Raw genomic sequence first — 11,921 nt, 5'->3', positions numbered from 1 at the left:
GGGCAAGGGACTGTGTTCAAAAGTTGAACATGTAAGGCTTCACCCCCTGCTGAAAAGTGAAGAAAAGAAACACAACGTTTCGGCCGTGGGGCCTTCTTCGGGTGTCGCCGTGTTGAACAGTGGGGGCAGAGCTCGAGAAGCCCGTGCGATGCCCACTGGGGTGCTGTGCACCTTAGCCGCCAGAGGGGGCGCTCGCATTCGTTCTGCTCTCGAGTCTGTCCTATCTAGGCGCGGTGGGGGGATGTCGTGGGCACGTCCATTCGCGCGCTGCTTCCGGTTTCAGGCCTGGCGAGCGTCTTAGCTGCTGCGGCGAGAGAGAGAGAGAGAAAAAAAGAGGGGAGGGAGTTTCAGTTTCATCGCAAACGGAGAACAAGGAGGAGGGCAGCAATGATCTGAAATTAAACCTTTTAAATGAGGAAAACTACACATCCGCTCAGGCGGAAGAGGGAGGGCCGAGCTTCAAGCCAGCCGTCGTTGAGAGCCGACTGCTTCGAAAACCGGTAGCACAAAATTTTCAGCCCTCGTCTTTTTTTTTTAAAGCCCTGCTACATTTTCTTAATTCGGAATCAACCGGCGTTTCAAACATATAAAGAGGGGGCCGGATAGCATTAGTTTTTATTTCTTTATTGGCACGTACGTCTGTGAACCGGACAGGATACCAAAAAAAAAAAGAATTTCTTGCCCTCTGCCTTTTACAGATTGGGACAGGAAACGTGACTTAAAGGGAGCTGAAAATATATGCGGTGTATTTTATATTTCCTGCTCGGCAATCTCGTAGCTGTTTATCCTGGCCCGATTTCTTTCATTTCTCGGCAAGGAATCGCGATTTTAAGGGATATTTTCCGCCTGCTTCTCGCGGTAGCGGGAGGTTAAGCCCCACTGCGGTAGAAAATCGCTGAGCAGCGAAGACTGTGCAAAGGCTTGCTGCTCCTGACAGTATATATATATAATTATTAGAATCAGGTGAATCTTAGCACTTTACTTTGTTTTTCAAGCAGTCGATCTATGCTTTGCTATGGTCTAATACGCTAGAGAACCCGGGACAGCAGTTTCCCTGTGGGCTGTGTACTCTTGCACTTCTTTTTTCCCGCTGGAGAATTTTTACTAATTTTTTTTTTGAAAAAATGAAAACCACCTGTTCCCTTTCGGGCTCTGTTCACCATTCGAAAAGGGCGTTAGACGCTTTCTGTGGGGGCGTTTTTTAAGCGGTTTTTAAGTTTGTTTTTCGGGCTGCCTCTTGTGCGACTTCGCGCTGGTCAGGAACAGAATGAAGGGGTGTAGGACTGGCACGGTGTAGGCGTTGGGTGTCTCTTCTCGAAATTTATTTTTATTTTCAAATGTGCGTCTACACACCCGGACCCGCTTGAAGGAGAGAGCAGCCTTTTTCCCCCTCGGTCTCTCTCTCTCTCGCGTGTGTGTGTGTACATCTATTTTTTTAATTTTATGTTTTTGGCTGGAGGGATAGCTAACTCTCACTCGCACCCCAATGAGGGAGTACAAGGTGGTCGTGCTGGGCAGCGGGGGCGTCGGCAAGTCGGCTCTGACCGTGCAGTTTGTCACCGGGACTTTCATTGAGAAGTACGACCCCACCATCGAGGACTTCTACCGGAAAGAGATCGAGGTGGACTCTTCGCCTTCGGTGCTGGAGATACTGGACACGGCCGGAACCGAGCAGTTCGCCTCCATGCGGGATCTCTATATCAAAAACGGTCAAGGATTCATTTTGGTCTACAGCCTGGTAAACCAGCAGTCATTCCAGGTAACGAGAGAGAGAGAGAAAAAAGTATTGTGACTTGTGTTATTGTTGCTTTGATGGCAGTACAGGAAGCGCACGGGTAGCTCGACCTGTACTGTAGAAACAAGAGTTACCTTTCGTTACACTTTTCCAGTTCTCCAGTTTTAAATCGTTCAGGATTACGCGTTTCGGCGACTGTTAAAACTTTCTGTCCACAGACCGCCCTCAGAAATGGGTTTCGTCGGTGAGAGAAGTTCTTGTGGTGTAGTTCAGCGACTTTCCCTCCCCCTTTACTTTAAACGTTTAGTTATGTTCTGAGTATAGTAATAGCTGTAACTGTGCTTCCACACGCGTTTCTACCGACCCCGACTGAATCAGACCCCTTTTGAACGCTGTCATTGCACAGAGTGCGCTCCCGTGCCTTTGGGGGCAACGTCTTCGTGGTCTGTACCCTAGTGTGGGACTAGTGTGGGACCCTAGTGTGGTTCGACTCCAGCAAAAATAGGGAATGCGTCTTTTTTTTAGATGCACACACCGTGGCACGTTTTCATTTCCTTGAGGCGGTTCAGCTCGAAAGGTTTAATTGCGTGCTGTTAACCTCGCCGAGTGCTATATCTAGAAACCACCTCGCCTTAAAGAAGGTGCCCCGTGCAGGGTGGGGCACGTCCACAAGCGCGCTTTCATTCCTACAGACTGTGGGAGAGAGCGAGGCTGCCGCCGCTTTCCTCACAGAGCGCTCCGTTAAATACGGTTGCCATGTGAGCCGTTCTGCAGGTGATTGAAAACAGCTGTGATCCGAGGTTACCTGGCTGCCTCGCTCAAAAACACCCTATAAAACCCTGGAAGGCATTCGAGGAATGTGACGTCTTTTGAGGGAAACGCACGGAAGTCGGTACGCCAGACGTCCCCTCGCATTCCGGGAAGCGGCGATAGAGACTCCTGTTTACAGGGGCTTGCTGGGTTCCAGTGGCCAGTGCCAGCCCACCGCGGGGGTCTCGGGTTAAAGTCCACCCGTTCTCGTTCCAAAAAAGCAAATGGGTGCAGGCGCCCACGTTTGGCTGAGGTTTTCAGTGAACTTTCCCTGTTCACGTGATGTGGAGATCGTTCGCATCCAAAAGTATAAACTATGTCCGGTCCCCTGTAATAATAAAAAAAAAAATCACTTTCAGATCCCTGAAGGACACGACAGGATGTGCCTGGTGCACGTTTTGTAGTTTAATTCTAACGCATGTATCAACATGGAAAGTTAGTTCCTTTTGAGAGCTGCAAAAGGCACTGATTAAGAGTTTGTGTGTCTGGAAGGGGAGGGTATTAATTATTCTTGGCGGTGAATTGGCTTTAAACCACACCCCCTGTGCTCAGCAAGGTGGGGGGCCCAAGTGTACTTTGTTCTGCGAAGCGATTTTCCCCCAGTGGCTGCAGCCTTGCGTCGGTGTGGGTCCTGGCTCTGGTGCCAGTCAGGCCAGCTGTGAAAGAGCACCAGAAACCACAAGCCTGTAGCGGGGCTGTGTCCCAGTTTGGAGAGCTCCCACAGCCTTTCAGAAGAGGGAGTGCGTCGTGTTTTACCCTCCCCAGATCACATGTTTTCAGACTGTAGAAACCTCAGTTTGTAGCCCTTGCCATCAGGCAGGCCCTGGACAGGGAAGGGACAGGGTTAAGGTTGATTTAAGCATATGCCTGTGTCAAAGACAGTAATTATAATTGAGAGAGTTATGTGAGAAATGCTGACTTATGGGCAAGTCAGTGCTCTACATTGGCCACGTGGTGTGGCTGTACACCCATACCTCTTTTTTCAAATGTCATTTGTTCCCAGAAACCCTTTTGTCGAGTGAAAATTCATTAAAATATTTTTTCCCGTTATTTCTTATGGGGGGAAAAATTATGATCTGTTCCCTACCTCAAAAATTTCACCCCTACATTAAGTTTTGTTCACCAAAAATGACAAAGGAAACAATAACTAACTAACATTCATTCTGTGGTTTGTGTTTTTAGTAATAAACTGCTTACCTAGTTAGACATAATCATTCCTAAGTACAGTACTGGACAGTACCACTTCATCTGCTGCTTGTAACAGTTTTCTTTTTCTTAGCTTTAGGGTCCACGATAAAGTCTAAACCACGCATATTCGCACAAAAAGTAAGCGCCCAGACAGTAGTGATCACTGCACGAAGCAAGACGAGGCGAACTGTGTCGCACATCTCTCCTGCCACTCCGTAGGCTCTGTGCCCGCTCACCCAGGCCAGTCAGTGGGATGTGATGCGGACATGCGCATCGAGTCGTATGACGCCTTCCTCTTCGCTCTCTGCATTTGGCGGAGGTTTCCAAAGTATTCTCCGTGTCGCCCGTTCGTGGTTTCCCCAGTGTGGCTTTTGTGATTTGGAATTTGGGTAACGGTTCACAGGCGCTTCATAGCGGCGAAATGACATGGAAACCAGTTGTGAAAAGAGGTCCGGGTTCAATTATGGGCCGCGTGGTAGGTTAGTCCCCGGAGTTGCAGGTGTTGATCGCTTCTTGTCCTCGCATCAGAACAGGTGTCGTGTCCCCTGTGTGGTCCCACACGTCCGGGAAGAAGTGTGTCATCTGTTTCCCGGGCGGCCTGTGTAAGCGCTTGTGCCCCCCCCCCCAGTGCTGGCTGGGCAGGCCCTGACCCCCTCCCTCTGTCCCCCCCCAGGACATCAAGCCCATGCGGGACCAGATCGTGCGGGTGAAGCGCTACGAGAAGGTGCCGCTGATCCTGGTGGGCAACAAGGTGGACCTGGAGTCGGAGCGCGAGGTGTCGGGGGCGGACGGCCGCGCCCTGGCGCAGGAGTGGGGCTGCCCCTTCATGGAGACCTCGGCCAAGAGCAAGACCATGGTGGACGAGCTGTTCGCCGAGATCGTGCGGCAGATGAACTACGCCTCGCTGCCCGAGAAGCAGGACCAGTGCTGCACCACCTGTGCCATCCAGTGAGGGCGGCGCCGAGCGAGCCGTGTCTGGGGCCGGCGCTGAAGCAGGTGAGCTCGCCGCGCTTTCTGAAGCTTGAGCCCCACAGGCGGGGCAGTAAATCCCGGGGCAGTTTCAAACCGTCCGTCCTGCTTAACCGCGGCGCCTGAAATCACGGGAAAACACCTGGAGCAGTCGCTTCTTTTAGGCACCTGGAACTTTATAGCCACCTGTTTTGGAAACTCCAAAAATGTCCTCAGCCCTACCTGCCGTGAGAGGCGCTCTTCTGACCGGCTGCCAGCCTTGTGGTGCCTGATGGGGGAGGTTGACAGAGCTGCCATTCAGCTGCAAGCCCGCAGGTGCCGGGGAGTCCCAGGAGTCAGGTTCTTGATGAGGACGTTGGAGCCCTGGCGCCCCATCCCCAGCCCCATCCCCATCCCCATCCCCAGCCCCAGCCCCGGCGGAGCTCTGTTCCCCCGGGACAGCTGGGCTAGTGGCCTGACCCAGGAGCGTCACCCATGCACTGGGCGCACTGCTTGAGTCGCCCTCGGCTGCGCGTTTAAGTAACACCCAACAGAACAGCCCACCGCTGAGGTCCCGCCACCTCCGCGTGCGTCTGCCAACCTGAGACCAACCTGCCGCCCGGGCCCAAGCCTGGCTCTCCCCACGCAGATGTGCCCTTCTGCTTGGTCAGCAGCCCACTGACCGTGGTGGAAGTGCGCACTGCTGGGGGTGCCCTTCTCAACCTCTCCTGGCCGGAGCTGGGAGACCGCAGTGTGGCCGCATGGCCTGGGCCCGATTCTGCGGGTCGCTGCTTGGTGCTGGGGTGACCTCGGGTTGTGGTGTCTGAGGTGTGGAACGCAGACATGTTGGTCAAGATGTGAAGTGGCATAAGGTTTTTATACACCCCCCCCCGTTGCTGGTTGCCACTGATCACCGGAATATTAATTTAAAGCTGGCCCACGGGTCAATGTTGTGTTAGGTGCTCTAGCACCAGGTGCTGGGCGTTCTGGCGGGGGAGCTGAGATTACTGCAGCCCTTCTAAAGTGCTCGGTGCTTTGTGATTCAGGCCTTGCTTGGGTGTAGATGTGAAAAGTGTCTCTGCAGGGTTGGCTCTGTAATTTTGTCCTGCTTGCTTACAGCTGGGAGAGGCTCGTGGTCTGCCTTTAAGTCTGGTGTTCCTGGCCTGTTGGATAGATCTTTGCTGGGATTTTTTTTTGCTGCAGATTCCGGCCATTAGCCTTTCCGTACCGTTTGAAACGTCTTCTGCCTCTGCTGTCCGCGGTGTGTGTCCTGACGTCGCTGTAGAGCTCGCAGTGGGGGTGTTTTGAGTTCTCAGAATCTCTTATCCTCCCTCTCACTGTGAGTTTCAAGGTGTGCCTTGCTGTCCTGTTTTTATATCAAATGCATCATTTGAAACTTAAAAGATTTCCTGAGGTATGAACTACAGGGCAGACTTTTTCGGTCCTTGTCCCGAAGACCGGGTGATATTCTCAACCCCAACCCCCCCCAAACGGTCCAGCCGTCTGGTTGAAGTTAAGTCTGCAACCATGCAAGAAACAGCTGGAGGTGATTTTCAGCTGATGTGCTGAATGGCTTCCGCTGTTTTACAGCCTTTCTTGTTTTGTTAAATTGGTAAAATTAGGTCCTGGGTGGAATTTTCTTTGTGTGGAGTGATGGTGGGCAAAGTGCTTTCTCTATAGTCCAGTTAGGTGACATCTGGATCAAAGAAGTGGATCTGATTCTCCAGCTGGAGGTGGGGGACTGTTCTAGACAGGTGCCTTGTGCTTCCTGTGAGTTTCCCCAGCCCCCTGTAGGTGGTGTGCTGCGTGTTTCTAGGGTTTACGCGGGGTGCCTGGCTGATGGTTTGTCGGCTGGGCCGTTATCGGGCGATCACAGGAAGAATGTGGCACGAAACAGATGCTGTCTATACAGGCGAAACCTGGAGGGAGGGAGAGAGTGTGGAAGTGAGAGGAAACTCAGAGCTCACAACATCCTGAGTGAAATTGCTGCTCCAAAACAGGAAACACATTTCTCTGCTGCTAAAAAGTACCCCCTGAGTGTGCACAAACACGAGAACACACACTCACACATATGCCCACCCACCCTCGGGCCCTCTCTCCCCTGAACAGCTATGCTTGAGGTAATGGTGTGTGTTCTTGCCCGTCTGCTTGTGTCAGAGTGTGGAAAGGCCTACTTTGGTGGCATGCACTTCGCAGAGCTTGCTGCCTCCTCCTGCCTTGCCACTTCTTCCCTGCTTTCCTAGGAGGTTTATAATAATGCGAAAGGCCGTGTTGTAATAGTGGATAAAAAGCAATTTTGCTTTTCTTCAGACCCCACACTTGGCACGGTTGTTACTTAGCTCCCTCAGAAGGGATGCAAACCTTGCATGTTTCCTTTTCAGAAGCTTGTGGTTTTAAGAGTCGGTAGGTGCCAATGGCAGAGCTGGTGTGAATCGGAGGTGAGATGCAGCTCTCTCTGACAATGCTGTAAGCACATAGGAGCTGCTCTTGGGTGGCCAGCCGATGATACCCTGCCCAACACCTACCCGACTCATAGCCTATCTTGCCATCTCATTTTGAACAGGACCTGTTTAACAGGAAGCAATTCAGTGATAGCTGTGCCGTTCTAACCCTGGGTGTGTATAAGCTTAAAACCGACAACAGGAGGCATTTATTTATACAAACATAGTGAGAGTATGGAACAAGCTACTGTTGAAGCCAATTCTGTGGCTTCTTTTAAGAGATGATGGGATCAGTGAAATTAGCTCCTATCCCCCAAACAAGCATAGACTGAATGGTTTATAACTGTTCTTATGTTCTTAGACCCATTACGTTTGTGATTCTTGTCCAACCTGAATATCTGTGTCATGACACATGTAGTATAAGATAAGATCACTTTATTGGCCCTATACCATTTCTTGCATGAGGAATTTGTCTTGTCGCAGACCCCAGCTTGCTCTCCATGAGACACACAGACAGGGAGAGAGAAGCTGGGGGTCAGAGTGCAGGGTCAGCCATTTATACAGTGCCCCTGGAGCAGTTAAGGGCCTTGCTCAGGGGCCCAATGGAGTAGGATTCCTCTGCTGGCTGGCTGGGGATTTGAACCGGTGACCTTCCAGCCACAGGCGCAGATCCTGAGCCACAGAGCCACTGCTCCACCTATGCCAGTATTGACTGGCTACTGGCAGGAGAATGCGAGCATGGGTTCCTTCTTCATTTGCCCAGGACTTAAAAAGCTGTAATGTCGGAATCCTGCTAATGAGTTTCAGAAAGTTTTAACACGGCAATAAAGTAGGAACTTGGTGTTCTCTTTAGAGCAGTAAGTTGTACCTTGCTATGAAATATCTTCTCATCGGCTGATCAGTTTATTTCTGGTTGTTTATCTGTGGTGCCCTTTAACATTGTGTGGTCATCAAAGGTCTGCACTCTGAAGCACCTTAGAGCACACAGGCAGCCTTCCTGTTTATTCATAGGCTTCCTGTTTCAAACTCTTGTCAGCTCTTTGCTTCACGAGCAGTATCGCGCCGTTGGCTCGTATTGATGCCTCTCTCTGCCCCTGCATGCTGATCCTTAGTCCAATTATAGACTTTTTTTTTTACATGGCTCTTCATTTATTAGCCTTCATCGCCACTGTCCACACAGTCGACATAAACTTGGAACAGTTGTTTTAGTGAAATGAAACTATACAGAATGTAGATCTTTGTGGTTCTGTTGTTCTGTTGGTCATATTGCTTTTGTTTTTTAGACGGGGAAGTTATTGAGGAATCTGAAAAGCAAAGGCTTCTTAAAAACAAGTCAATACCAAGCTTGCTCATGCTGAAAACCCTGATGGGCAACAGAGGCTAAAAATGCTTCTTTAAAGGAATTAATTTCCTTGAAATCATTGCTTCTGGGCTTTGAAGGGGTTTCCCAGAACCGCAGAGACGTATGTGCACCTGTGTACAAAACCGAATGGGCAAGGCCAGGAAGAGCAATGCTCTCTTGAGAGCCCCTGTTTCCAGTGTGGGTCTCCGGGCCTTCGTGGACATGTGCGGTGCCAGCTCAGCTGTCGTTGATAGCCCACCGTCACTGTCAGCAGAGCCCCCCAGCGCCTTGCCATGCGGGGGCGCGGTCGGGTCGTCTGCAAACATTGCGATCGGAATAAAATTGGGATATCCAGGATCAGCCGATTGAGCTCGGAGGGCTAACGGATTCGGAGGAGGGGTGACGCCCTGAGGGTTTGTTCTCCTGCTGATACTCCAGGGCAGAGCGCTGAAATCCACAGACCAAGAAGTGACATCTGGTGTGAGCGGTGTGCCCTCAGGCTCCTGCAAAGGCATATGGTGACTGTTCTCTCCCACGGCAGGTGTTAGGTGCTTTAGTAGATGAAGCCTTTAAACCCACTTGGTGTTTTTCCCTCCCATTACTGACAGACTCCCCCTCCAGCCATGGTGATTATATTTGCAAATTTTTTGTTCCCAAAACGGCATAAGAACTCGACCGACGAGGCCAAAACGCCCGACGCGGAAGCCTTTGTGTCTGATCTGTTTTTCTTGGTGCCGAAGTAGTAATTTTATCACCACGCAGCGTCCCATCCCCCTGTTGGGCAAGGGTGATGGCTTGTGGTGTAGCATGTTTCCACAAGTAAGGTCCCTGCCTACAAAGCAAAAGTGAAAATGGAAAAGATGGCTGATAATCTTTGTAACCTTTGTATTTTGTGCCCTGTTTTGTAGGAAAAAACAAAACACGCTGGAGGACGCCGCGCCCACCCATTGCATTGACGACCTTGACCAGCTCACGGGCCGCTGAGCTGAGCCTTGTACCTTGACCTCTGACCTCTGCACCAGGGGAGGCCAGCTCCCCCGTGCTTACTTACAAAACAAGCCTGTCAGGTTGGCCGCCAGGCTCCTGGGCCCAGACTCAGACTCCAGAGCACACCTGCTGTCTTCGTACGTGTGACATAAACCGTGTAATAGCATATACACTAGTTTAAAATGATGCTTTGGGGTGGGTATTGCGAATTTGTAATTGAGGTGTGGGGAGGGGGTGGCATTTGCTCAGGACGTTTCAATATGTCAACCATCCTGGAAGGTGCTCAGTCAGTATCTCCATTCTTTTTATTATTTTTTTTTTCTTTTGCTAAAGGTAATATCTTCCATGGTCGATGATAATGGCTATTATGCAAGACTAATTGCCCCCTTTTTAATTTTTATCTCATTTGTTTATGCTTTCCCTCCCCCCCCTCCTAAAATATTTATTAAATTCTTAAATTCAGTATTAGATACTCATTGCCTTTTTAATTTTGCTTTGTGAATATATATATATTGTTTTAATGGAAAGTTAATTGAGCCTTAAAGAATTGTTACAGACTTTATCTGTGTATTTTTACTGTGTCAGTGCTGCTTTGTTTTGATTGCTAACAATCAACCTCTTCTTCGTTGTTGGCTGGGCTCTGCTGTTTCTTTCTGTACACCAGGGCATTCCAAAACGGCATGATCCAGATCGGATTTACTCTTGGCAGCCAGGAATGACGGGATACCGTGTTGAGCTCTGTTGGGAATGAAAGCCTTTTCTCATTGAAGTCAACAGAAGATATTGCCGTGATTCTGGCAAGTTGTTGTTTGGAGAGGGTTAGAGACGATCCGAGGTAACTTTGCAGGTTAAATTTTTACGGAATGTAGAGGGGGGGAAATTAAGGTTAGTATAAGTTTCCCAGTGCATGCCCACTTTAATCCGATTCTGTTAAAACTGCAGTGTTAAATTTTTGAACAGTCTCTCCATCGGGTAGAGAGAGAATTTCTCGACACATTCCGAACACAGTTGAAATGCTTCTCGAGGCTCATGTAAAAACCTGCGTTCTGCTGAGATCGCCCCCTAGTGTTTTGGCAGCCCATGCGCAGCCTTGTGCGCCGGTGAATGTGGAGGTGGTGGGAGACTTTTACTGGCTCTGCACTAAAGCCAGTCTGGATCATGCCTGGAGTTGCTGCCTCTGGAAAAGTGAACCAGCTGAGACCGTGTTGTGTGTCTGCTGGCTACTTTTGGTCAGGTCTTGTAGATTACTAGTTAGGTTAGTGTAAAGTTTCTAATAAAATTTAATTTTATAGCCACTTCTTTCCCTGCTCCGTTTTTTTTTGGCAAATGTATTTCTGTCAGGTGGTTGTGATCGAGGTTTGCTGACTTTCGCGGGTCCCCATGACCCTCGAAAAGACTGCGGGCGTTGAAGAAAGCATGCGATATGCAGGGGTGTGTCATCACGGACCCTTCACCAGCTGCATTATTTAGATGCAGTGGCCCAAAGAAGAGGAGTTGTCTTGCGCAACAGTGTGTGTGATTGGTGTCGCTGAAAGACCGTGTGCTGTGTTCCCAAATGAGCTCCAGTTGGATTTACAATAAGACACCGAGTCAAATAGGAGTATCAGTGACAGTCTGTGAGGACACAGCTTTTAAAAATCAACTTGCTTCTCTCCTCTGACAGTTGTAGAGGGAGTTGTCTTACACATTATTGCCTTTTGGTGATGTGTATACCTGAAGACCAACCTGATTAACAGTAAAAAAAAAAAGTCTCTCTGTTAAAGCAGTTTCCTTTAGAGTGCAATTACTCCTTGAAGGGGTGTGGTGTGGGACTTCCTTTACTTAACAGCATTGCTACAATCCTTGATTAGACAGTGGTCAATCATTACACTGTTAGAGCAGGCAGTCATGCTGATCCTGTCCTCTTAAAACTCCTGGAATTTCTCCACTTTCTACTCGCCTTATTTTTAAAGTTTGCTTCATTGTTTGTCCCCAAGGATGAACGTTATGGTTGGGCTTGAGTTGTAGCAGTGGGCTCAGTGCCAATGCGAGGTGCATTTAAGATCTATAGCGGTATATCTGTGCACTGTGGGGGCAGAGTGTGTGCGCTTGTGCTTGCAAGCACTGCTGCCACCTGCTGGCAGTGCTGTGTTGCTCCATTGAGCTCTGCAGGTGGCCACCAGCATCAAGCCCTCCTGTCTCCTGCAGAGCCGTGCTGCCCGGCTTGCCCCCTACACTGAAACGGGCTGCTCTGTCTGAATACCCTGCAGCTGTCGTTTCTCTACCTTTTTAAAGTCATTCAGCTCTTCTGCTGTGCAAAAGATGTCTCCAGGGTATGACAAAATCCTCCATGAACTTCTTCACCTGGGTGCTGGGACTCCACTACAGCTGAAGGTTGGGTAGTGAAACAGGGGAGCTTAGTACTCCCTGCCTGACAACACGGGGGTCCTTGCTTTCTCTGAGTGCTTGGCTACTGGGTATCCAGGAGGGT

At 49.9% G+C, this 11,921-nt stretch overlaps 1 protein-coding gene across 1 annotated transcript; it reads left to right on the top strand.

Moving 5' to 3' along the window:
• Positions 1-255: 255 nt before the first annotated feature.
• rap2c (RAP2C, member of RAS oncogene family) lies at positions 256-10,746 on the top strand. The gene is made up of 3 exons (XM_088597154.1): positions 256-1,759; positions 4,407-4,729; positions 9,373-10,746. The coding sequence occupies exons 1-2, from the start codon at positions 1,487-1,489 to the stop codon at positions 4,683-4,685; spliced, it is 552 nt and encodes a 183-aa protein (XP_088453280.1). The 5' UTR covers positions 256-1,486; the 3' UTR covers positions 4,686-4,729; positions 9,373-10,746.
• Positions 10,747-11,921: the final 1,175 nt, after the last annotated feature.

This window comes from Lepisosteus platostomus, chromosome 10 (genome assembly GCF_059453375.1).
Source record: "Lepisosteus platostomus isolate fLepPlt1 chromosome 10, fLepPlt1.hap1, whole genome shotgun sequence".
In the NCBI taxonomy this organism is placed as follows: Eukaryota; Metazoa; Chordata; class Actinopteri; order Semionotiformes; family Lepisosteidae; genus Lepisosteus; species Lepisosteus platostomus.
This window is presented reverse-complemented; position numbering and strand designations above follow the sequence as displayed.